The sequence below is a fragment of the Porites lutea genome, chromosome 3 (assembly GCF_958299795.1).
Source record: "Porites lutea chromosome 3, jaPorLute2.1, whole genome shotgun sequence".
Taxonomy (NCBI): Eukaryota; Metazoa; Cnidaria; class Anthozoa; order Scleractinia; family Poritidae; genus Porites; species Porites lutea.
In genome coordinates this window covers 41,032,514-41,059,243 of record NC_133203.1, presented here as the reverse complement: position 1 = coordinate 41,059,243, position 26,730 = coordinate 41,032,514, and the positions used below count along the sequence as shown (strand labels likewise).

Sequence of the window (26,730 nt, the reverse complement as noted above, 5' to 3'; positions counted from 1 at the left end):
AGTTTGCACTGCTTTTTCTCAGTTTCAACATACCCCTCTGCAAAAAGCGGAACGCCACAATCACAAGTCAATAGTGCAGTTGCTCATGAATAGTAATGCCAGGCCGAGTTACCAACAACCGGTAAGATATACACTGCATGTAAGTATGTGCCTTTCAGTAAATTAAAACAAGGGCTTTTTATTCAACTAAGATTCAACATGTTAAGTAAAATAATTAGGATTTGAAGCCTTGAAGGCTTTGAAAATAACAATATGGCCAGAGAAAACGCACTTGCAGAGACTGTTCAGAAAACACATTGTTTATTTATCTGGAAAGTTATCCGCCTTTTAGAGTGGCGGGTAATAATTGCCGTTCCTCTTTGGACTTTTGTTTGCCGAGTGAATCGTAATATATTGACTGGTCGTTGTGTCGGTTTAATTCCCGTGGCGAAAAAAGAGCAACAGCAAGAAATCAGTTATCTAAATAAGTGAGCGTGCTCGAGGATATAAATTGTACCAAGGATATTCAAGGAGCCAAAAAAGGAAACAGCAGCTGTTTTACAAATAAATGTTACAAAAAGGAGATTAATGGATTTTCAAGGTTAATCATTTGATTTCGTGATTTTGGTTCCTTTTGTTACAAAGTAAAAAGGAAAATAGCGAGTCACGCGCCGGCTAATTTCTGCAACAAAATATTTCAAGCACTTTTATACTTGATTGTTAGATTAAACGGTTAATTAAACAGTCAAAGAATATCTAACTTCATATATGTTAACATCGTTAAACTGACGACGGATGTTGACGTATCCGAAGTATCGGTTGTGTTCTTTAAAAGTTTAATTTCTATTTTACTCCAACAGAATTTCGGTAACCGCGAAATTTTATTTGTTTTATTGTCATCACCTAACTTAGATTCAGATCCAGGTTTGGTAAATAAACTGACTTGCCTTTACTCCTTTCTTGCAGTTAAGTTTAAAGTCACTTGGGGAGAAGTCATTCTTGCATGTGGATACTCGATCGGGATTTAACATGCTCACTGCGGCGGTCTTTGAAGGAAATTACGACATTGCCTTAAAAAGCGCATGCGCTTTTCGAGAACTTTGTAAAAGAGATGAACCTTTCAGCTGAAGCGGATATTCTTGCAAATTTGGAAACCAAACGGCGTGACCATTATAACATCGAACAATTGTACGGAGAAATTGTCTGTAAAGTCAGCACATTAACAGAGCTGCGTCGGTGTAAGTGGTATAATGATTCCGAAAAGGCAGTAGAGCTTGTGTTAAATGATGGCTTTGATATAAACACCTCTACATTATGCAATCGCACACCTTTGTTGTGGGCGAGTCTATCATCATCTGGTGAGTTTATCGAGACCCTCATTGATCTTGGCGCCGATGTCAATGCTCAAAGAATCGATGACAAAATAACACCACTGATCTTATCTACTTGTTGGAACAATTATATGGCCATACACTTGCTACTGGAACGTCGAGGCAACGCGTTAATAAACACTCAGAAAGATATTGGCCATTCACCACTGGTCGAGGCTGCCAGGCGTGGATTTTGTAATGTTGCAGAACTTCTAATTGAAAAAGGAAGCAACGTCAACCTGCGAAATAAGGAAGGAAAAACCCCTCTTTATTTTGCAGTTGAGAACAAAGATGAACAGCAGATCAGACTCTTACTTAAAAACAAGGCTGACGTGAGTATGCGGTACAAGGACTCTAACTCTGCAAAAATAATTTACCTTGTTAGAAGGAAAAACGAAGGTAAACTAGCTTGGCACTATGTCCTGGTAAACAAACACGTCATGGGTTTATTTCTGAAGAAAACGCAAGGAGGAAGTCTTGACGTGGCAGATTTTGGAGCTGTCCTTCGTAGTTGTCAGGGAAAGAACCCTCCAGTCGACATCACCAACAACATAATTCAAGAAAATGATGCTTTGCTTCAAGAAATATCTGGCGAGACTGTTCTTCACATTGCATGCATAAAGAAAGAACAACCCGATGTCATCGACCTGCTGGTGCAGTCAGGGGCGGATGTTAACGCCCAAGCCGCAGACGGTTTCACTCCTCTGCACATAGCAGCGATCTATGGCAATTTGCGAATCGTGAGAAAACTTGTTGATTTAGACGCTGACGTTAATATCACCACAACCAATGGGGAAAAATGCTGCTGAGGTGGCTCACTTGTTTGAAGAATCGGAAATTGAGGAGTATCTCGTGTCGAAGATGACTTCTTCACAGAGAACCAAAGGAAAAGAGGGTGACCCCGAACTTGCAGACATACTCATTGAAGCTTACAGATTACAGTCTGCATATAATTTAACACAACACTTCAAGGAGCTGAACCTTTAAACTCTATGTTTTATTTTAATTTTACTCGTTGCCTGTAGATAATTAACAATTACTGAATGAGGCTGAGTATCTTATGAAGAATTATGAAGATCGAGGAGGGTGTTATCCACCGTAGGCCGAGGCGGATAACACCCTCCGAGATCTCCATAATTCTTCATATGATACGAAAGCCGAATTTAATAATTGTTTTATTATTCATTCAAAGTAATTCTTAGTTTAAAGACATCGCTAAAACATGCTTATGTATCGGTCAAATCGAAGCTTCAACATGCCCCCCCCGGGCATACCCCGGGCATTTGACACCTTTGCCGTCCCGGGGAGGAGGGAATTTGATTATCAGAGTCTTCCAGGGGGTGGGGAATTTGATCCCCATGCTTTAGGGGTGGGGAATTTGAACTGAACCCTCGATTTCATGTAAAATCTTTGGCGTGGCGAGCTATCATGGGGGACGCGGTGTTAGAGGATTTTCGTGGAAAAGATTGTGCCTTTGTGGCCAATTTGTTTCGAGGAAAGGGCTTAAACAAGCTTTGTGCTGTATTCTTTGAAGTATTTAAATTTTAAAATTTTTAATACTGGATTCAGGCTTTGAATGTATGAATGTATTTTATTGTTGTGTTTTATACAATCAAATACAATACCTTTACCGGCGATTCAATACAACAACATAAAATAAAATAAAAAGCTCAGGTCAACTACTTTGACCTACTGCAAGTATGTTAGTTAATAAGGTGAGCGATGATGCATATCAGTGAAATGGTCATGATGTAGTAATCTCAATAGATGGGGTCTTTTTTTATAGAACGCTTTGAGCATTCAGTGAGCTTGTAGCAGCGATTTCCGCCGCTTTGCACGAGACTTTTGTTCTTAATAAATACGCTAACAGTGTTTCTCAGTTTTGTTATATTTATAAAGATTTTGTTCGACAACTGAAGGCGTTTCCGCCGTCCCTCTGTCAGTTTTGTGCCTGTGAAACGTCCCCGGGGTGGGGGCATTTGATCACCTAGATGGACCATAGTGTGGGGCATTTGAACGGCATTTTGGCCCGGGTAGGGGGGAATTTGAACAATAATTTTCAAAAAAGTCAAATGCCCGGGGGGGACATGTTGAAGCTTCGATTTGACCGATACATTACCTCCATCGATCCATCGATGTTAAGTTCATCTTCGATAGTGCACGTTTAGGTTTGTGCAGCTCCGCAAATATTCTCCAAATAGCAGATGTCGCCCTTCGAGTTGTCTTCTTGCTGTTCTTGCCATGTTTTTACTATTTTTTCGCCTAGTTCTTACTCTTGAAACGAGTGAAATGTCCGCCATTTTTCAAGTTCACAAGCAAAACAACTCAACCTCGTGCCCAGGTCTTCTCGGTTAACGGTGCCTTAACCTGCGAAAACGCTGCATTTTTGACGTCATTTCCTCGTTAAACACAAAATTCTTCCAAATTTGGTCATCAGTAACTGGTTATGGTGAATTAAACGTGTGCTTTTAGCCAATCAGAATCGGGAAAATATTTTGAATGAATAATAATCAAAGTTTCAGTCTTAGGATTAATGAACCATTTTAAAATAAACTATTTCTGTATATGTATGTAATTCGCGCTCGTGTAAACCTAACGTGCATTGTTCTCAAACATTTGCACTAGATGGCACATTTGAAATGCGACGTTTGAACTAGGAATTAGCGAGTAACAGTTGATTGCTAGTGGCTTGTTAGGATATTATTCAGATAATTGTTGGCAGAAGTTTAGTTACGGTCAAAGTAGAGTTAAACATCAAAACAGGTGGTTTGCTTCTCGTTACTCAGTTATAAGACATAAAAGGGGCAAAAGTATTGATTCTCCCTCTTTACACTCGACGCTCCAGACAGTGCGCATTCATCGACAATGGAAAAATGTCTTAGTCTAAGGTAGTGCTGGAAAAAAAAATGGCAATAATATTAATAACAACAACAACAACAACTGTAATAATTAAACGCTTCGAAATGTAAAGAAACATGTTACGACGTATTTTTCTCGGAAACTATTTACTACTCAGAAAAAGTTATCCCTTGCAAAGGCATCGGGAACTGAAAAGTCCGCAATTCCAAAGGTAAACGTACGCATTTAAACGCCCTTAATGGTCCCCGATTACTGCTAGTTATAATTTGAATCCAATTGAGTTCCTTTCGTAGGAGGGGTGTTGAGCGGATAACAATCGATCTGCACAAATGTATTCTGGTATTTTAAAAGTTTTATTTTTTAAAAAAGATAGATGGCAATGTCTTGATAATAGAGAGGAGAAGTCGTTACGTGGCGTTGCCATGGTAGCAGAATTTCTGGATCTCAACAAACCTTGATCCTGCAAATATCGCAGGAAAAAGAAAAACTTGACATTTACGACTTTCCTGTATATGATTGCAGTCAGGAACAAAACGGTAGCCCATACTTTTCTGCCATTGTTTGACACTACAAACGGCCGTCTCTGTCAAAAAAATGTCGAGTTGCAAATTTTTTGCTACTATGGCAACGTGGCGTGACACTTCTCCTTTCGATCTCTATAATTATAATTAGTTCGCAAATTATTATTCGCAAAGTCAACACGGTGCTGAACCAGTGGAAGACCGACGCACGCTATATGTCACGTTACTATGTGTGAATTGTACACAGTTCTCCAGTTTTACGGTGATGGACTGGCTACTCTCAGTTATTGTATTGACATCAGCAATATTTTAAGTTGATGAAGTCTGTGGTGAAGTTGTTTGCCCTATCAACCCCTCACTGTCAAGTTTCTCAATGTTGTTTAATTTTACAGAAACAGGAGAAGGACTTGTGGAAATGAGTTCGTCATTCACGCAAATTTTGGGAAGCTTATTCTCCTCGGTGTGACCATTTTCTAAGATTGATTTATCCATCCGTGGAGTTAATCTCTGCTGCTCAGTAATGTGATTATGTCCTTGTTTCAGTGACATCTCACTGGAAAATTCGTCATTGTAATTTGAATTCAATTTAGCCTCATTTCTTGCAGACGTAGTCTGACGACTTTGTCGCATGTTATGCTGCAGTTCATCCGTGTTTAATGTAAACGATACTGGTTTGAAATCATTTGTTGAAGTATTTCCAACGTTGATTAATATCTGCGATGTTTTTCTCACCGCACGCTGAGAAGAAGACTCAGAAGATGGACTGGCTCCGCAAACCGTGTTTGCCCTCGGTCTCTGGTTATTTGAAAACATTTGTTTTGTTGAATTGCACTCGGATGTGGAACTATCATTTTCATCGGCATTATCTGCACAGTTATCATCTCTATCCGAGCTTTCATTAGAATGTTCACTCTCATAATCACTTTCATGTTCGTGTTCATTTTCGTTCCCTTGGAACAGGTCTTTTCCCATCTCCTTATCCGCCTTTGCTTGTAAAGCTTGTATAGTTGCTATGTTGAGATCAAAACAAGAATTGTGGGTATCTCCACGACGACGCTCCGTGATATGTAATGTCGAGGGATCTAGCGGAGCTGACACCTTTCTGTCTACAGTTTGATCTTCCTCGCTTTCTGAAGTTGTTTTTAATATAGAGGGATCCATTGAAGATCTTCTCTTTGAGGCAGAAAGAGGCGACAGGGACATGCGACGAACAGCCAAAAGAGCATTAACAGATTTCTGAAAATGAAGGTTAACATAGAGCGATAAGAGTGTACAGTACAGACCTCACGATAATGATCAAAATATCCCCAGTTACTGACTAATCAGGTTTACTCATGGAGTAGTAATGCCATAACTAAAGTTACCCTGTATTTTACCTTGACTTCGATTATGAACCCCGCAGAGTTCATGAAAAGGACGATCAATATCATGCAAATACACCAATCTCTCCTCACAGTTTGCCACTTTCGCTCTTTCGAGAGAAGGACCGTCTACGCTTCAAGGACAAAAATCCATACTGATAGCGTAAAATCTGTTCAAAATCTTGTCACGAGCTCTGATTGGTCGCTATAGAAATTGAATTCTTTCATTTGTTCACTAACGACAGACAAAAGGTCATAAAGGTTAAATGTAAACGCAATGAATCCAGTACAAAACAGTAATTATTCGCGGATTTTATTCTTCTCAAGAAGACGCATTTGAGCTTTGCTACCGCTCGATCGCAGAACTTAAAACTTTGCGAAAATAGATTAGGAGAAACTTATAGTCTAGTTTGGAACCCCATAAATACCAGATGTGAAACTTATGTAAACATTGCTTCACATTATCACCATAGAATTTTTGTCGTGAAGGCGCAGACGTTCCTCCCGGGAAACGTTCCTGGTGAGAGACGGCTGTATTCGCAGGCTACAGGATCAATTGACTGCAATGTCTACTTACCTTCCACCTTCTCTTCGCCATGAACGCCTTATGCTTTTGTGTGTTGATTATCGTTCCTGTTTCATGGTTTTCCTGGTAGAAAAGAGAAAGAAAGAAATCCTGGAATGTGAGCTGAAGCATGAAAAACTAAACCTATCGTTCTCGACCAGTCAGTAAAAAAACGTGATATTAAATAAATAAATGAACACATAAAAATAGGGATCCACTGAAGAGGGGTGTAATAGATTTTTACACACATTAATCCAGGGATGCTTAGAGCACTCAGATTTGACAATTTTGTTATAGTTAACCGCTTGCTGAAAAGGAAACAGTGGATAATACTTCAATATTTCCGAAATCTACTTCACTCATGCCGCATTCTGATTCTCCAAAGCTTAGGGGAATCCGACTAGGTAACTCCTGACTAACTACATGTAAGGAGGATTTGGTGAAACAAGATGATAAGAGAAATTTACAATCACAAAGTTGAGAAACTTACAGAAAACTACGAATGGTTTATTGCATGCAATTAACAAAAAACTGGAGCAGATTGCAAACGAATTATTTTCCTTTGAGTTTACCTTTAGGGAAGTATTGTTGATAGAAAAAGGGATTTTAGTTAAAATGCTATCACAGTACTAGTCTTCATTGTTTCGATGGAGCGCTCGTGGATAATCTGGCATTTGAACACTATGACAACTTTCAAACTATTTTTCCTTGGTTGTTTGTAGCATAATCGGTTAGCGCTTTTGGTTACCCTTAACTATTACCTAACAATGGGTGATGCAACTGATAATCTAGAAAGTACATTCACAGTGCACAAAAGGAAGTATACAGACCATAGTCTATTAGTGCAATTTAATTTTATTTAGTTATTAACAACGTTTAAATAGTTAGCGGTGAGGTATAATCTATGAATGCCTTCTTACCTACAAAATCTAGGATGCCAAAAGAGAATTTAATGTTGTCCTCTGTAGTAAGATTCCTGGCGAGTCCAAATCCCACAAGCTTCATGACGCTGGAATCCATACTCACGCATAAAATGTTTTCTGGCTGACAGAGGAACAAGACAGTGAATTCAATTTTCCACTTTTACGACAAAAATAATAATGGCTTGGTAGATGCCGAATTGGTGACATGGCGTGCTTCCTTTTCATGGAAAAGCAAAGATACGTGTTTAACCTCTCGTTTTTCAGCAGTGGTTTGACTTTAGTGCTCATCAGCTCATCACGTTGAGAGACCCTAGAAGTGAGTTTCTGGTGCTACCCCGAAAGGGCTATGGTGTCCACGTGTATTCCACTCGGCACCGTATTTGAAAACCTGCATTTTGGCTGCCCAAAAACGCCGTTTAGGCTGAAACGAGGAAAAAAATCACCGTTTCCAAAATGTCCGGATACGTATCGATGGGGCCTAAGATTCGAGATACAGCAGGAAAAGGGCGAGAATAGGTTCATGGTCAGCGAAAAGGGCACCACAGTTGCTCAGTGGGAAATACTAAAAAGAAAACGTGTTCCACCCACCTTAAGATTCAAATGAACTACATTCCTTTCGTGCATGAATCGTAAAGCCTCAAGGATTTGTCTGACGTAATCCACGGCATCGTCTTCCATCAAGTATTCTTCAGCAACAATTCGTTCAAATAATTCACCACCTGGGACAGTGTACGGAAACAACAGAGAGATTTAGAGTTAACATGGTTATCATCATGCCCGTCAGACTTTGGTGGTACGCAACTTTCAATGGCGATCCTATCATTTATTACCGAGCTAAGAAGCGAGGTTGCCTCGGCGGCAGATTTATAATCCCGCACGATGTAGGCAAAACCTCTCAAGTTCTGCGTAACCCTCTAAAATTTGCATTTTTGACCATATTTGGGTGTAAGTAAGACTCCATATTTGGAGAGTGACGTCATGGTCTTGTATTTTCAACGCGTGGTCCAAAATTGGGTGATTCAGTGTGCAGCTGTTTGTTGTCTGTTCAAGAGGCCCTAACAGGTGAGCAAGCTTTAATACGATTTCTCGTTTGAAAGGGCAATTAGTGCTATGGTATGCTTTATAAATTGCGTTAAAAGCAGCAGCTGATCAAGGAATAGGGTTTTACGCTCAAATTTTTGTCAGAACCAGCTTTTTCTTTGCAGCTCCATTTACAATGAGGTATCGTGTTCGCTTCTCTACTCAGAACCAGGGTTTTCTGTGTTCTCTTTTCCTTTGTAAATTGGATTTTAAGGGGTAGTTGATCAAGGCATAGGGTCATATTCTTAAAACTTATATCAGAACCAGCGTGTTCTTCGCAGGTCCATTTACACTGAGCCAGTCCTCACCTCCCATGAGGAATGCAACGTATTTGAGGACCTTTTTTTAGAATTTATTCATGTCTTTAGATTTTGTCAACCAACATGTTTTTTGCTGCTCGATTTACATTGAGACAGCCCAAAACTCCCGTGGGGAATACAACGAACTTGCGGACCTTTTGTTTTGAAGACTATCATTATGCCTTTCAAGAGAATCTTTGTCCTGTGAGACTCGCTCATTAGATGTTTGTATTTTATTCAAGCTTATATTTTTATACCTCTGATACATTCCGCCCCATTCTTGCGCTTTTCACACATTTTACTTTACACCAATTTTTTCTTATGTATATTACTACGCGAAATATTTTTCTTATCCCTGATGACGCTGTTGCTCGGAATTTAATTATTATTTTTAATTTCAGCAGTCAAAGGCCTCATTTGAACTATATTTTTCTTTCTAACGTTTATAGTTTTGATACAATGGAATTTTCCATGAAACTTAAGTCCAGAGTTAAACCTCAAACGTGACGCGAAAGACTTGTCGCGTGACCTCCCGCGGTTAGAGGTTCGCGATAAACACGAATCTAAAACTCTCTCCGTCACAATTTGTGAGCAAAATACAAAAGATTGTGCACTGTCAGAGAACTGTCAGAGAGCCTCTAACATAACCTTCAGCAGAGTTGTTCTTAGCGAAGCACATGTGGCGGAGCCCCATTACTAAGATAAATTAGTAACCTATGAAAGCAAGAAAATTTGGTTATGACGTAGCGTACGAACGCCGACCGTCCGTACACCCATGTCACGTAAGCCGATGCCAAATGTCAGGTTATTTTGGCGGGAAAGCGTTTGGCTACCTGCGTCTTGTGAAGCAGAGACATCTAAAGAGTCAAAAAAGACGAAAACGGAAAGCGGAAAATTTTTCTGTATCCGTGCGTTTAGATTAATTGTCATGCCCACAAATTTGGAAAATAGAGAAAGAGAAAGACAGAGAAAAAGAGAAAGTAAGGCGAAAGGCCAGCGAAGCTTATCGAGAAAAAGAGCTAGAGTGAGAGACAAAAAAACAAGGGAGACATTTTTTGTTGGAGGAACAACGTGAAATTTTGTAGCAGCGGTGAGAAAATGAGAAATGCTAGCGGCCACCAGGGTGAAAATGAGCGACAGTGAAAAAAAAAGTGAAGAACACGTACGACATTTTCTCCATGAAACGAGTAACCAGGAAGTTTCTGGAAGTTTCTCGTTGTTGTCGTGCAAAACAAAGGCAAAGAAATGTACAAAAAAGTGTGCTGCACGTGCTTTTTTGCTAATTAGACCTATTGTTGTTGTTGTTTTTTTTTTTACCGTGCTCGTTGCCTTCGCCGCTTAGCATTACCCGGTTTTATATTTTTTTTTTTGAGCAAAGTATAACTATTATCGAGAACTTCGCTTTTGCCCTGGCTAAATCTATATATTATCTTTAATGTTCTCTACCTTTCATGACCAATCTCCTCCACTGGCTGTGGAATCACGTTTGAGGCAAACGGTAATCCTCAATTTGTGCCATTTGACCTACTTTTTCTTTTACTTTTGGTTTGCTGGTCATTGTACCTACACAAAATTGTTGTTTTATTCATAAGGAATATTTTGGCCAGTTTTTGTCTCCTCATTTCCTAATTCGAGCAATTGTCAATCTGAATCTCACGTTTGTCGTAGACGTCACTCTATGGGTTCTCCAATGATCGAGAATGCCCGAAACTGAACTGAACGGAAGGAAACTACTTTCCTAAAGCTTCACAAGGGGCTGTTACCACTGAACAAATTCCGGAAATTCCGGTTGGGATTCGAATGGAACATGAATTTTCGGGGGCGAGGAAACATCCGAAAAAGCCAGTGAGTCCTATTTGTTCAAAGCCATTTTTGGTATCAGTTTCAGGCATTCGCGGCCGTCTTTCGGTAAATGGAATCAACAAATGGTAAACGCGACTCCGGGATGAACTGTATTCGAAGTCCTGATTTTTTCTTATCATTTGCGTTGTTCAGATTTGAGCAACGCAGTCACTTCCAACTTATTTATAAAGGAACGCAAGGCAAGACACACTGTACTGTAATACAATTAAGCACACTTACAATTCCAAAACCATAACAATTTCAAAAGGAGTCTGATACGCATCCAATGGTTCCACAAATTTGCTGCGTGGTCCCAGAGCCCTCTAGCCTGCGTGCAGACGATAACTAAACTCTGATTAGTACCGTCTGCGAAGCAGCGCAGAGATCCTTATTCTGAACCCCCAACGGAATCAACGAATTACCGGAAGTGCGTTTCGAATTTCCCTTCAACCTGATTGGCGATCACGACAAACAAAACAAAGGCCTTTTTTAACTAGCCAATCGTGGCGCGTACTCAAATCTGGGTCACAGCTGGAAGTCCAGAACAAGGATTTCGGCGCTGTTTCGCAGACGGAGTTAACCAGAGTTTAATTTCGTCTGCGCGCAGGCTAAGAGCCCTCATGACTTCAATCTGTCGCATTACAGTCCTCCTGATAGTGTGGCTGGAAGTCTTGATGATTTTTACTGCGTGAACATTTCTTTTTTTTTGTTCGTACACCTTTTATCTATTCCGAGAGCACCTCTAAAAAGATTTCAAGTGAGAAGGGGTGATTGGCTAAAAGTAGTGTGGGTCATCCAAATTAGCGGTAAGAGCACAGCCATTTAACACTCATTTTAATTCAGTTAGCAACATCTGCAAAACTCAGCCTCGTCTACAGTTTGGGTCCCCATGATAGATTTCGGCCATATAAATCGAAGCAGTAGGTGGCAGAAAACCTCATTTGCACCCTCGCTGAAGCTGTTCGCGCTCAATCTGATACTGGTTCCACTGTTTGAGATTTCCTCTCAGCTCTCTTTCGCCACCCACAAAATTGGTACCTCTTGTCACTCCTTATGATCAGTTGGACCACCTTACCGCGACGATTTATGAATCTTCTAAAACACATTATGAAATCATCTATGTCCAATGAGTGGACTAACTCGAGAAGAACTGCACGTGTGTTCGGGATCGTGAACAGGCAGCACCAACTTTTCAGTGTACTCCCTCCAAGCTTGATGAACAAGGGGCCAAAAAGGTCCATTCCGGAGAAGGAAGAGGGAGGCTGAAAAGCCATCATGCGACTTGTCGGAAGAGGTGTCATTTGTTGAGTCATTTGCTTGGCAGATGAAATTTCTTGCAGACAATGGTGGTCTTTACACTAGAGCTAAATACTTCAAGTAAAATAAAGCTTCACACACCACCGATTCTTTTTTACTCCAGGTTAACTTAAGGCTATTTTCCCGCGCAAAATATATATAATTAAGATTGATTGACATTTTTCGCCTTTCTCAAAGCTTAAGTAACCGCAAGTCAGCTAAGTCGGTCATAAGGATGGTTTTCAAGTCGCTTGAAACTTTCTTGAATCGTTTCAACTTTCCGACTTTAATGAGATGCAAAGTTAAGTTATTTGAGATTTTACTTAGGCCTTTACACACGAATTTTTGGTTAAGTAAAACTTGGCAGCTTTTAAGACTTACTTAACAGCCTAGTGTAAAGAAAACCATTTGTTGTCTTTACACTTAGAACAGAGCAAACTGCCTCCCTGATCTGAGGAATCTAAACCTTCTCGCGTACTTTCGCGATGATATTTTCACACCCAAGGTAACCGATGAATGCATGGGTGTGGCGAATCATCGTTCTCGTAGCAAAGTTAGTGATTCTTTGGAGTATGATCTGATTTGTAGAGTTGATGGCGGCTAGCGGTGATAGCACACGCCCTTTGACTCTCAAAACGCCGGGGCCATCGAGTACAGGATTCAAACTCGCACATTTTACTTGATGGCTTTACACTACCCTTAGATTTGAGATCCTTGATTTCTTGCGAATAGGCCGAATGCTGAACGACCCTTACAATGCCTGTAGTAGTATCATAATCATCTGGAGTTAGGTGACCCTTTCGGATGGTCTTCAGACTACAAAAAAACTGGACCAAACGGACAAGCCAAGCTATGAGAACTATAAGCGTATTCCAAACAGATGAACTAGTGAGCAGTCTGTGAAGAACATATGCAGTTGCTACTGTGAGACGCAGTGACCAAGAGTTTAAACTTTGCGGACCAGGCTCAACATGGGACTCAAGATTCAAGTCGCCATAAAAACTCAGGCCCTTGTAGCCATCGGTGATTTAAGTTTAACTCTAAGGGAGTCAAGTCACGCAAAACGTCGTCAGCTTGCTTTAGGAATCCTGGAACGTGATTCCATCGGTCCGGCTGAGAGTTCGCTCTTATTTCTTCTACACGATTGTCAACATAAGTCTCCAAGGGACATTTTGCATTCTTCAAGTAGTGGAGCACTATCTTCTTATCTGTCCAGTACTTCGTGCGTTTAATAGCCAGATCCATTTTTACCATTAGCATCTTATGCGTCCCCCCATTAGCAACTTATGCGTGTCGACGGCAGAGCTGCTTGTATTTCAAGCCTTAGAATGGTTACAAACTTAACTTATAAGTTTGCTGATGTGCCGTAGCCAACTTCTGATACATCGGAGAAAATGTGTAGTTGCAGTTTACACTTGAAGTCACCTATTTTTCGTGGGAAGTAGCAAGGTGGTATGCGAAGCTGAGCCCAGGATGGCAGCTGATTGACCCAAGCCCTCAACTGACGGGGAAGCCCTCTTCCAAAGGCTGACCCCAATTCAACTTTGTCTTCTAGGTGTCCTGTATTAGAGCCCTAGCAGTAATGGTTTCGAGTCCTGCAAAGCCTCGAAGATCGTACAAGGAACAAATGGCAGAAAGGATTCCTCGCTTTGTCTCAGGACGGTTTAAGTGCCTTATTTTGAACCCTAGTTCATCCGTTTCTACAAACCACCGCACCACAAAGGCTCTCTCCGAGGGTAACTCTTTCGGGTCAAGGTTCATTTCAGGAGTGGAACTTCTTTCAGAAAGTACCGTGGATATAACACTCTTGTAATTTGATGTGAACTTAGTGAGACTGAAACCACCACGGATTAGCATTTTAGAGAGATCGAATGCTACACTACTCGCTGATTTCTCATCACAGAAGGACGGCAGGGCATCGTCGACGCAAAAGCTTTTAGCAACAATCGCCGGGTTGAAACCTTAGACATCGTTAGGGGCTGTTCTCCTTAAAACAGAATTGGCGCTCGATAAATGTGTCTGGTTATTTTCTATTTCATTTTGTGCAAGTTAATACCATTACTGCACAACTGGAAGTATTCAATAAAGGGCGTGGCATCATTTAAGGTACATAGATTGCATGGAAATATTATTGACGAGATGGAAGTACAGAATTATGACATGTGCGGGTATTTAGAAGACAAGTGACAATAAGTAAGCATGAACTCTTACCGGTTTCACTGTTGTCTTCACGACGAGAAATCCTGCGAAAACATACCGTCCCAGAAGGACGACGGTAAAATGTCACACGTATTTTGCGTGACGTAACATCTTTCCAACCGTCGCCGGCTACCGTGGTGACCTACCTTAAAGTCCCTAATTTTAGAGGATGGGAAGCTTCCAAACTAAACCGAACGCAGGGTTGTTGGAACAGCAACAAGACGATTTATTTCAAATATTAACTTAGTTTCCACCAAGAAAAATTAACTCGATAAACTTACGCGACCTCCGCCAACTCAATGGACCCTGTTTCCGTCACACTTGTCTAAACATAACGAACGTCAAACCCTCTTCGCTTGTGAAACCAGTTAAAACTTTGCTTAGACTCGTCTACTTATATACTTTCACAATAAAATTCTAAAACTTTCTCAAATAGTCTAATTATAGAAAGATGACTAAATATACCACTTTAGAAACTGTTACACAAGATCCTAAAACAAACAAACTGATTGGGGCCTCTAGAATGTCACGCTAGTCACGCAAAATAATTTTTCGCAACCGCAACCTTGGCGGTTTCCTCTGCAGACTCAGTCGTTTTTCCCACCTGTACCTTTTTTCCGTTTTGTTTCCTTTAGTCTTTATATCAATAAAACATGTGTCCGTGGACTTTTTTTCTGAGAGGCCGCTTTATACGGATTTGTTCCCACTCTACTTTTTTATAGATAGTTTTTCACAGTGACAACATCAAAATGTAAAGTCAAAATAGCGAGGTTTTACGGATTCTTATTTACACTATGTTAAAGATAAACAAAACCATTAATCTTTGTACAAGTTTCCAGTTCCGTAGCATGTTTCATTTCGAAAATACAGCAATTTGAACTTCAGAGTTTTCAAAGTGCGTGACACCAAAATAGGAAGGCTGTCTCGTTAGCGAAAAAAAGTCTCTCCTCTTAGTTTTTTAGCAGCATAACCATTTCAAGTATTAGAAGATGTGTTTATGTGCACGTATGCTAGTTCTCGAGTGAAAAGAAAGAGTTTTTATAGAAATAGTGAACTCCAGATTTTTGTTGATTTCCCAATATGGCGTCTCCATACAAAGCTCTACAAAAGTGCGTGAAACGTTTCGGCAAATAGCTCAGAAACTGTGGGCCACAAAGACCTGAGACCTGGACAAATTGTTTATATATTAGTCTTTTATAACATTTTATTTTCTTCGCTTCTTCCACTGGACGGTTTCCAATTTATTTTTTTGTTGCGTGACAGTGAAATTCAGAAACTTGTTCCCAGATTCTTCGCTACTGTTCTATACCGTTGGGGCTCAAATAAAAATGGCGTCAAACCAGACAGACAAGGGTGTTGCTATCCACCAGCTGATTACTGGTTTCAGGCGATAAAGGAGATAAAAACCGAAAGGAAGTCGCAGTGGAGTAACTGATAGCAGAAATGTAAGTATTCCTCATAGGAAAATTACCTGAAGAAGGAGATACTATTGCACTTTTGGTTCTGAAGCCGCTTAACGATTCGGCTCGGATGCCCGGGCCTGGATGTGGTCTATTTAACAGCATTCGCTCTTGTTCCGGTATAACTGTTAAAGTCAAATGTTGTTATATGCTGACTTCCAATTGATAAAAAACAAACGCAACACTTTGTCTTGACGTCAATAACAAGATCAGAGAGCTTCTCTTCCAATGCAATAAATCTTCGACTTACCGCCTTTAATTTAACCAGGGGCTGTGGTAGTCGGAAGGGACCTTGAGCAACTGTATTTACACTGTATTTAGTCTGTTTAACAAAATAGTTATTAAGCCTTTCAAAATAAGTTTTTCCGCCTTTCCTGTTCACGACATGGAGAAAATAGGGCAACATTTCTTCTGTAATAATTATGCATTTCGATTGTAGTATCACAGGCCTGGGTTGATCAGATCGGGTCTAGGGGGAGACCCGGGAACCGCCAAAGTTAACTATATAGATAATTGCTCTTCTGGGGTGAAGTGTTGATGTAAGCAGTACAATTTTTGTAGAACTGGTTTGCAAAGTGCAAATGAACATTGTGTTTAATGGGCTGAGGGTCGGTGTATGACATTTGCAGACTGCAGACTGCAGACTGCAGACTGCAGACTGCAGACTGCAGACCGCAGACTGCAGACTGCCGACTGCAGACTGCAGGACTGCAGACTGCATGAGGCAGCAAGACTGTAAATTGAATGAAACCAAAAGTATCGTAATAAAGGTGGTATCATCATCAACATTACCTTGTTCTGAGAAGTACATGTAAGGCCTACAAGCGAAGTTTATATTTTTCATGAAAATTACAGCGACCTTATTCCTAAAGGAGTTGTTGGCTGTTCTTCACGTATTGAATTAGAGCAGAATAATGTCTGCCATGTCACAAACACGCTCATGAATCCATAGCAAGAGGCGAGCAATTTAGCCTGCACCACAAATGAAACTAAACTTTGGTTATATAAGTCTGTCTGTGAAACAGCGCCGGAATCCGTATTCTACGGGTGCCCCACCTGTGTACTAGGATTTGAGTATGAGCAATGGCTGGCCTGTTAAAAAAGCCATTGTCGATTTGCCTATTTAGAAATACAAAATGCACTTCCAGTAATTCGTCGAGTCCAGGTAGGATCTGTTCGGTTTAGATTATTTAGCATATCCTTAATTACTGCTAAGATGAAATACGTCATTTAAAAGGTGTAAATGTTCATGATCTATCCTAGTTGTTTTTGTTGACGTAACTGTACTGAGCAGGAAGTGCTCGCGAGTTAAAAATTTATTTTTTACAGAAGACTACTATTTAGACAGGCATTAGTGGGCATTGCTACTTGTTATTATCAATTCACAATAATCAAAGAAGAATAAAGAGTCGCATCGGTGAAGAATAGCCAACAGCATCTTGGAAATGAGGCCAACTTGGCTACTTTCTCACTTTCACACGATGTTATATTTTTGATGGTGTCACCTTTATTAAGAAGATTTTTGGTGTCTTTTAATTTACAATCTGCAATCTGTGGTCTGTGGTCTGCAGTCTGCAGTTCCAGACTTGAGGCACACAAATGGTAATTCATGTTTATATGTACAATTATTGACATGTTAACACTAAAGTTTAAGAGGCAACTTGAAAATAGCTTTTTTGTTATTGGAAGGTGAACAGGTAGGGGAGGGGGGCAAAAGAATCTTTAAAATCTGAGGATGAACTTGAGCTTTGTTTTAATTATCTTCTGCATCAATTTCTATGATGGGTTTGTATCTTGCCCCGTTAGTTTGATTTGACTGGTGTATAATAAATAATACGGGGTGTCCCAAAACTTAGTTCCTCTACTTCATAAGTCTGTATTTCAGTACAATTGGACTTGGTGAGCAAATCATTTCAACAAAAGTGGTGTCTTTCAATACAATTCACTATTTTCATACTTGTTGCGCCCCATTCTTTTCACTTGAATAATCGATTTGTGTACTTCTGCACCAAAGGTGCATGTGCGTGAGTATATTTTCCAGCCACATATTTTTTGTATTTCAAGGCGCGAATTGCTCGAGCTCCTCCCTTGTTTTTTTGTGAATATCACGAAAGATAAACCCCCTTAATGCAAAAAGGTTCAGCTGCGTGAAAGCACAAGCCTGCAGTATACTTCGATTTACTGGCTTATCTGTTGTAGAAATTGCTAAAAAACTGGAAAAATCAGAATGTTGGGTGGTAGAATGATCATGGAGAAAAGAAGGTTTTGAAGGCAAGAAACTAAGGGGAAGACCAAAAGCCCTGAATAAAGCAGCTAAAATAGTTTTAAAGAAGGCTAGATACAAAATAGGAGACTTAACTGGGAAGCTCAGTCTCACATAGTAAGCAAGCCAAATAAAAGGGTCATGAAAAGCTGTTTAGAAGGCCCCTGAGATTGCAAATCTTTTTTGGATGAACGCTTTTTTCAGCTGCCTAAACTAAACAAATATTGTTTTGGAAGTTGAACTGCGCACCAGGTGATAAAAAAAGCTCAAAATAAATCATTTGTGGGTCTACACATTGTATCCCACTTCATGCCGCAACGGCTACAGAAACAACAAAAAAAAAAACAGAAAGAGCATGCCAGTTACTGAAATTCTGAATACATGTACTTATAGAGAAATAAACGTCTTCTAGAAATTTCATGTAAAAATAAAGTTTTGATCAAAAGTTATAGTGCTTGAAATTAGAGGAGCGAACTTTTGGGACACCCTGTACATGTGATATCTATATTTAAAAAAAAAAAAAGTGAAGCTCAGTTTTTCTCGAGAAATTGTGCCCAGTGAAAAAGTGTTGTTTTTTTATTGATAAGAAAGATATGCCAAATAAAAAAACAATAATAAAACTTTATGCAAAATTCCAAAATAAAGAAAAAATCAGTGAAATCTGTGGAGCAGAGGTTTGCAACTACAATGGAAGCTCTCATAAGTGGACACACTCAGGATGCAAGCACTGTGCTATCTCTCATGGCTGTTGAAGTGTAACCAGATGTGTTTGTGAAAAAAAAGAAGAAGAAACTCTGAAAATTATTTTACTCATAAATTCATTGTGAAGAACAGTGATTTGAAGTTGATTTATTGAAATACAGGTTTAGGGGCAAATGAGATTTCATTTCGGCTGTCCACTTAAAGGAGCCTAAAACAAGGCTTAATAACTAACTAATAAATCCAAAAACTGCCTGGGGTCGCTAAAGGCATGGGAATGTAAACATACAGAGTTCATTTGGGAATTGAGGCAAGGTTTTGTGAAAGTGACAGGTTTTTATTAAAAAGCGAGCCATTCACTTGTGAGAGTGTCCACTAAGAGAGCTTCTGAATTCAACTTGTAAAATTATTGTTTTGGGATATTTTTCAAAAATATGTGTTCCTTGACAATGCAAACTGAATTAGCCGTAAACTTGATATCTGGAACAAGTAATCCTTTAATGTCTGCTTATAAGTGGGAAGCATGTGGCTCCTTAAGGGTTGCCCCAGCCTAACTGCAAGCTCAGATTTGTTTTTGACCCCTATGTAGTCCCCAGTTCAACTCTTTGGCTTTGCTTGTGCATAGCCAACTGGTTTGTCTCTGGTGCCTAGGTGGGATTCTTGTTTGTTTCATTGTGGGTTTTTCTCAAAGCCATTCCGTATAATGTAACTGGTCTTTAGTTGAATGTTTTATTGTGCAATACTTTTAGACTTTTGCTTAAACTCCTGCTTAAAACATGGACTTCAGTGTGTTGAAATGTACCCACATCTCTTTAATTTTGATGCTTTTGTTAATTTTCCCAGTTCTAGGAAAAGGTAGGGATTATCAGGTGCTGCATATACAAGCTACTTAACTATAGATCAAGCAGCTTATTATTTTGACCATAAAATGAGTATGTGTGGTCTTAATTTGGCAAGGATGCCCACCAGGCTGAGCTAATCACGAAGGGGAAGGGAGATGGCTTTAATAGAATAATAAATCTGTTGAAAGATAAGACCTGAGAACAGTTCTCCACATTTTTATATAATTTTTATCATTGTTTTTTTTTAATTCGGCAGAAGTTATCTTTGAAAATCTTTCCTCCCATACTTGTTTTGTAAGTAGACATAGTTCACGTCCCCTCCCCCCGTGTAGGTGCATTTTTTTGTAGAAATGGCACACATAGTCATTTTGTAACCATAAAAAATCTCTAATTTATCTAATTTTCAATCTGAGCTCCTCTACTAGCTACATATATATAATCCCGAGGAAGCAGCATGTACAGCTACATCAAAAAGTACAAATTTAAGGCAAATTTTTCTCAATTTTTAATTGAGAGTAGAACCCAGAAAGCAGTAAATAATGATTATTTCGACAGAGTGACAACTTTTTTAAAATTATGTAAGAGAATACTAATGATTATAGTTTTGCATATTAGCCCCATCTGAAAGCACAATTTCTTTAACAGAACCCACTATCGAAGTGTTAATATCCTTCTTTACATTACCAGCAACCGCTAGCGGGTCGATCTTGTACTTGTACTGAATTAGAATACCATTGCATCCAAAACATCAACCATTTACATTAAAAAGCTGTTACTTTCTTTTACATAATTTTCTATTGGATGACCTAGAACATACCAGTATTTAAAATCTTACTGAAGACATTTGAAAGTACATATATCATCTATCATATCATCCATCTTCAAAGCCTCTTGTTTTTTTTTTGTTTCCAACCCTGTAACACTTTGAACAAATGACCATTACCTATTCCTGTCCATGACAGCATGCTTATTGTACTGTGCATATGTACAAGCTTAGCCCAGCCACAAATGCCAAGGTCATTAGAACTCTTTATTGGAGCAGCCCAGAATCTAGGCAGTTTATGTTGCTTTATTTATAAGAGCCACTGAAATATCATGAAAACAGGGTTTACTAAGGTTCTCTTGAAAATCTTTTACATAAGAGCCTTTTTCTGTTGATACTCAGTTACAATTTCTTATTAATGTTTGTTTGTTTTTTGCTTTTAGTCATCCCTCATGGCTGCTTCTTCTGATCAAGGATTGGAATTTGAAAAACAGAAATCAAGTAGCGGCACAGTACGTTAATCCTATTAAAAAGCTGTCAATGATATCCTTCTTTTACCACATATTTAGTAGTTACACAATATTTAGAAAAGAAATATGTTTACTTAATATTTTTCTCCTTGAAAACGTAGGCATCAAAAAACAAGCATTTCTTTAATTGTTCTTGTTTGAATAAAAGCTTAGAATCAAAGTAGCCATAATGGGGGCATACAAATGGTAAAAAGGAGGCTATCTTCTTTTATACATTAAACTTAAAAGTTATTTTTCTAATATGCGTTTTGCTTGTTTCAGTTTACCTGTGATTAACAATTGCGTTTTAAATATGCGTGGCATATCATGGTATTTGATCTGGCCAGTCATCATGCTCGACAGTAGTTAGTCAGGATTTTGTTAGACATGGGATGGTTTTACGAATTTTCAAAACCTTTACAGCTGTATTTTCAAAATCCGAGACTACCAGACAGCCTGATTCCGAGCAAGCCCGAGATTCTGAGATTCCCCATTACTGGATGAACCATTCAACAGGTCTAGTAACACGGTGCTGAGGAACTTCTTAGCAGGCCATAAATTATTAGTGATAAAAATATACAAAACAATTTATTCTGTCTTTTGCAGGGTGATAACTGTCCTCAGATCACCACATCAAGCACTTCACTAGTAGAACCAGGTCAAGGTGATGGTTTTTCTACCAGGTCAGCACTAAAAGTTACCCTTCTGGGAAGTGAGTGGAATTCCTCAGAAGGTGGTTTGTCAACATTAAACAGAGAACTTGCAATTTACCTTTCAAAACATCCCAAAGTGGAAGTGACATTGTTAGTTCCCGAGGGAGTTTGTAAAGATGATGAGAAAAGAGAAGCTGGAAGCTATGGAATTACCATTGTTGAAGCAGAGGAACAAACAGGGTATGACCCCCTTGACTGGTTAAACTTCCCACCTAAAGACCTCAGCATCGATGTCGTCATTGGGCATGGAAAGAAACTTGGCCGGCAAGTACAAGGAATACGAAATTGTGCGGAATTTAAGAACTGTAAATGGGTACAAGTGGTACATACTGCCCCAGAAGACCTTGGCAAATTCAAAGACTACATTAATCCTACTTCTAAAGGGGAAAGAAAGCATCAAGTCGAAGTTGACCTTTGTAAGCGTGCTGATCTTGTCATGCCTGTTGGACCCCGACTGACAGAATTTTACTCTTCATATTTACAACGCTACAAAAATGAAATGGAGGTGCTTTCATTTACTCCAGGACTTTTTGAAAGGGAATTTGGGGAATTGGAACAAGATGTCAATAACAATGCAGATTTTAAAGTGTTAATTTTTGGTCGTGGCGATAAGGAAGATTTTGAGCTTAAAGGGTACAACATTGCTGCTAAAGCATTTACTGACCCACGGTTGAAAAAGAAACCTTATCAACTGATCTTTGTTGGTGCCCCTCAAGGAAAGAAAGAGCAAGAAGAAGTTAGAGAAAGACTTCTGCATTGTGGCATCGCTAAAGAGCAGCTGATTGTTAGAACATTTATACAAAACAGAGATAGTATAAAAGATTTGCTCTGCGAAGTTGATCTTGTCATCATGCCATCAAAATCAGAGGGATTTGGTCTTGTTGCCCTCGAGGCTTTGTCTGCAGGTTTACCCATTCTTGTAGGCAGTAGGTCAGGATTTGCCAAAGCATTAGAGAACATTCTTCATGGCCATTCATGCATCGTATATTCAGATGATCCTGCAGAATGGGCAAAATCAATTGAAGCTGTTCGTACCAGGCATCGAATGCGGCTGGAGGAGATTAAAGCATTGAGAACTTCTTATAGAGTGACGTTCAGTTGGAATGAACAATGTGAAGCCCTCGTGGAGAGGATGTGGAAAATGGTTTATGGTATGATTGCACTAGAATACTGGTTTATTGTAGGACGGGAACATGTAGTAACAGTAAGATGATGTAGTTCGTTATACCTTATTGTTGTACAGCGATGGTCTAAACTTCTCTTAATCGACTTTCCAGCTCTTCGCTGCAGGTCGCTGAAAAGTAGTTTGAGCAACTGAGGTACTACCCTTTTTTGAAGTTAATAATTTTCACTGAATTTTTTAAGTGGAAGGTATATAAAGCGCGTTGAAATAGGCTGTCCAGAACACTCAAAAGGCGGTCGTATAACTATACATATTCCTAAAATCGACAGCGAATCAATGTGTCTTTCACAGTGATAATGAATCTTTGGGAGTACATGTAAATTGTATTTGTCTAGGCCTTATTATTCCTCGTGGTTTTCGTTTCGGGTAACGTGGTCCGTGGATCTTATCTCGGAAGAGTCGCCGACGGATGCTCGAGCGTGAAGGCTTGAACAACAGCCGCATAGAGAATGTACGCATGTACAACTACTTAAAATGTCCATCAAGTCTGATTAAATATCGTCATGACATGTCAGAATTACGTGCCAACATCGAGCTGAAAGTAATCGATATCTAGAATAATAATAATAATAATAATAATAATAATAATAATAATAATAATACATGAGAAATTTCTGAAATTTGATTGGCTTAGAGCAGTGGTATTGCAGCTTCATTTGAAATACCTACGTTTTGCGGGTGGTAGTATAAATTAATAATAGCATGATTTGTACGTGATATTTGGGATAAATACCACTTGTGATATTTCAAAATTGGCTCAAATTTCACTCGCCTAACGGCTCGTGAATTTTTGTACAATAATTTCGAAATATCACTCGTGGTATTTATGCCAAATATGAGTACAAATCATGCTATTACCTATACTACCACTACTACTACTACTACTACTACTACTACTACTACTACTACTCCTCCTCCTCCTCCTCCTCCTCCTCCTCCCACTCCCACTCCCACTCCCACTCCCACTCCCACTCCCACTCCCACTACCACTACCACTACCACTACTACTAATATAATAATAATAATAATAATAATAATATAAGTAATAATAATAATAACGATGATGATGATAATTATTTAATAATAATTGGTGCACATATTGCACATTAAAAGCATGAATATTAAATGTTCATGAATTTGTGTATACTAGTACAAGAAGCTAAACAATAAAATGATATTATTCTACTGAGAGCGATAAGCGTTCCTGAATAGATGAGTTGACAGGCGTTTAAAAGCGGTAAGATTATAGAAGAGATGATTAGCTTTAACATTTTTCAAAAATTTTCCACAACGAAGTTATCCTTGTTTTGAGCTAGGCCTTAAATTGAAATGTGTATCGCAAAGATATTTTTTCATCGAACCTGAACCTGATTTCCTATGATAAGTTTAACGAATTTGCTGTTATAACGAAATCTCTGTTTTCACAGGGTCCTCTGTGGAAGAAAACAACAACCCAAGAACAGAATCCCTCTCTGACGAGCAGCGTGTTTTCCAAACTTCCCTTGGTAGTAACACTGAAAGGACAGTTGATGCTGCATCAGGGCATCAAACTAGAACATCCAGAAATACAGACTCTCAGTCTCAAAATAGCCGTAAGCGTAAACTTTCAGGATGCTCCGGTGACCCAGGTGTGGAAATTTTTCTTGCTACTGCCCACTAATTGGAAGGGTGGGGTAGATTTCACAGAGGTGCTTTTTATGATAGAGTGTTTCGGCAGTTTGACACCCCCCCCCCCCCCCCCCCCTTCTCTGGATTTTAGCGTTTTACTAGACCCGAACGGGATTGATACATTCCTCAGTGGTGTTGTTTTTGCTTCCAGACATCGTAATCAGGCACTGTTACCAGGACCTGAGTAATGAACAGGAAGAAATAGTCCATGAAATTCTATCACGTCAGATACAAGTGTATGTCAAGTATCGCAAAGTTGCAACTCCTGAAGGGGTATCTGCTCTGATTGAACATATACGCAAGACGTACAACTTGGCCTTGGAATCCGTGGGTGTGGGTTCTCTGGAAATAAAATTTCGATGCTCCACCCTAGAGAGCCTTGAACATTTGTGGGGTGACTATCAGTCTGGTTACCTTAATGAAATTGCTGAGAGATACCTTGTGACCCATGACATAAAGAAGAAGTTGAACTTGGAGACTGTCAGGTTAAAGACAACTATTGAAGATGAAAACTACCAGATTTGCAGGAAGATTCTAACGGAAAAATCATGTAAGTTTGAGAGCCTTGTGACATTTTAAGTGGCGGATTAATCTACAATAAATTGATTTTTTACCATTTGCTTAGAGTGAGTCGAAATCGACGGGGGTACCTTCGTCACTTATTCATTCTTCACAGGGTGAAAAGATACAGGGTTTGGTGGCCGTTGTGGAGAGTTTTATTTTGGGGGGCCTAGTGTTTTAGTGAGAATAAGGCAGATGCTTCTGAGTTTGTGATTACAATTCTGAAACAGCCTGTACTTATTAACTGAAAGATTAATGAAAATACATGAAGCAAACTAAAATGATAGTATAGGCATTAATAACAAAAGTGTGGAGATAACTAGCTTTATCTCATTGTGTGTTAGCAAGCAGCACTAACTTTTCACCCTCAACTGAATCAGATCAAGAAAAAGATGATTCGTTACGGATCGGCACAAGCTCAGATGTTCTTAAGGTGGGATTGTTTGTTACAGTAACTGTTTTTTAATGAACAACTTTTTATTTACTTTTTTTTTTCGTATCAGTTTTGCGTTTGTTCTGTTCAGTTTTAGTCAGAAGTCCGGCTTTTTCGTCCTCGGATAGCTATGAGCTTTTTCGCCATTTATATATTTATTTTGTTATTTTCATTTTTAATTTTACGCATGAATAAACAGCTAGGCTGTCTCACCGCTGGAGACGAGGTTGTGATTGTATATTGAGGTATACTGAGGCAACATAGCATCGTATCGATGGTATGTTGCGTTCATTTTCTAAATTTGGTCAGTGCCAGCTGGTTATTAGCCAAGATATTAAGGCCAGTAAAGAAAAAACGGTGAATTATTTTATTTTTCATCCTAGGACAAGAAACAGGTGCTAACCCATATGGAGAGAGCCGAGAACGCAAAAGTAAGTTCCGTGGTATTTAGTGTAGTGTGCTCTCGTTGTCCATTCTCTGAAGGGAAAACAAATGTGAAACTTCAATCCGCAAAAGATTTAGATGTTCCGTATTATTAACGAGTTGCTCATAAATCAGAGCGCGGGTTTATTTTTTTAGTATGAGCCGCAACATTGTTATTTAATTTACTGCACACAGTAAAGTACAGTAGGACGCCTAGAGGACTTTTTACAGTGTTGTAAAGGTACAGATAGTTAAGTTATCGAAATGGATAGAAATTGACTATGGTGAATGCTGGCTGCATGAGGCTGGGAAAAAGTCGGGATTAGAGGACTGGCCATTTTTGTTTTGTTTTTGTTTTTTTTAAAATCTAAATTCGAGGTCACGCTTGAACTAGAAATACGAGTCCACGCTCAAGGCACGTGCTGTGCGGGCGCGAATTTATAAACCTCGGCTTTGCAGAAATGTCGAACTTCCCCGCGTGAAAAGCCATCACTTCACGTTAATCGTTTTTGCCATTACAAGGCATAGAGATAATGAAAGAGAACCGTAAAAAAACAGTACCTATTTTTATTTAATTTAGGCTTCTTCTCTTGACATGATTTAGGCCTGGAAGAGGCGGTTATCAGCTATAACATAAATTAATGCAATCAATTATTGTAAGGGGCTGTGTATATGATACCGGAATAACTTTTATTCCGGAATAAGGTTCGTTCCAGAATGAACATCGTACTACATTCACATGTTAAAATCGAAAGTCTCAGCCTATGGCGTTCAATTTCGCCATGTTTAGTCGCACTAGATAAGATACGCATGCACCACTCGTCCCAGACTACACGATTTGCGAGTTTCAATCCGCAACGAAGTGTGTTCTTAGTTTATATGATTTCACTTTACATCATACCCAAACGAAAGTTCCATT

General features: G+C 39.3%; 4 protein-coding genes across 5 annotated transcripts in view; 3 read left to right on the top strand and 1 right to left on the bottom strand.

Moving 5' to 3' along the window:
• LOC140932302 (uncharacterized) overlaps window positions 1–26,730 on the top strand; it is a 118,461-nt gene that overhangs the window by 27,996 nt on the left and 63,735 nt on the right. The window lies entirely within an intron of this gene.
• LOC140931141 (uncharacterized) overlaps window positions 1–26,730 on the top strand; it is a 32,557-nt gene that overhangs the window by 1,282 nt on the left and 4,545 nt on the right. The window contains exons 1-2 of one of the 2 annotated variants that reach the window (XM_073380889.1): window positions 25,306–25,388; window positions 25,772–25,819. The exons of the other annotated variant lie outside the window; for it this stretch is intronic. Of the exons in view, the coding sequence (XP_073236990.1) occupies window positions 25,796–25,819 (24 nt within the window). The 5' untranslated portion in view covers window positions 25,306–25,388; window positions 25,772–25,795. Of the gene's footprint in view, window positions 1–25,305; window positions 25,389–25,771; window positions 25,820–26,730 lie in introns of those variants that run through there. 2 annotated transcript variants of the gene reach the window in all.
• LOC140929999 (uncharacterized) lies at window positions 5,039–17,365 on the bottom strand. Its single transcript, XM_073379666.1, has 5 exons — window positions 17,227–17,365; window positions 8,167–8,297; window positions 7,580–7,699; window positions 6,668–6,739; window positions 5,039–5,965 (listed from the first exon to the last, which is right to left on the bottom strand). Exons 1-5 carry the CDS (start codon window positions 17,363–17,365, stop codon window positions 5,039–5,041), a joined length of 1,389 nt encoding a protein of 462 aa, XP_073235767.1.
• On the top strand, window positions 15,618–25,421 carry LOC140929998 (D-inositol 3-phosphate glycosyltransferase-like). Its single transcript, XM_073379665.1, has 6 exons — window positions 15,618–15,739; window positions 20,765–20,833; window positions 21,437–22,694; window positions 24,154–24,354; window positions 24,546–24,944; window positions 25,300–25,421. Exons 2-6 carry the CDS (start codon window positions 20,774–20,776, stop codon window positions 25,419–25,421), a joined length of 2,040 nt encoding a protein of 679 aa, XP_073235766.1. The 5' UTR covers window positions 15,618–15,739; window positions 20,765–20,773.

Bases quoted from the DNA above. Each gene is read 5' to 3' on its own strand.
- LOC140929998 (XM_073379665.1), top strand. From the start codon at position 20,774: ATGGCTGCTTCTTCTGATCAAGGATTGGAATTTGAAAAACAGAAATCA. The intron at 22,695-24,153 runs GTATGATTGCAC...CTGTTTTCACAG, and splicing joins GATGTGGAAAATGGTTTATG to GGTCCTCTGTGGAAGAAAAC. The intron at 24,355-24,545 runs GTGTGGAAATTT...TTTTGCTTCCAG, and splicing joins AGGATGCTCCGGTGACCCAG to ACATCGTAATCAGGCACTGT.
- LOC140929999 (XM_073379666.1), bottom strand. From the start codon at position 17,365: ATGAATTACCATTTGTGTGCCTCAAGTCTGGAACTGCAGACTGCAGAC. The intron at 7,700-8,166 runs GTGGGTGGAACA...TTCCTCTGTCAG, and splicing joins TAGTTCATTTGAATCTTAAG to CCAGAAAACATTTTATGCGT. The intron at 5,966-6,667 runs GTAAGTAGACAT...CTTCATTTTCAG, and splicing joins TGGCGAAGAGAAGGTGGAAG to AAATCTGTTAATGCTCTTTT.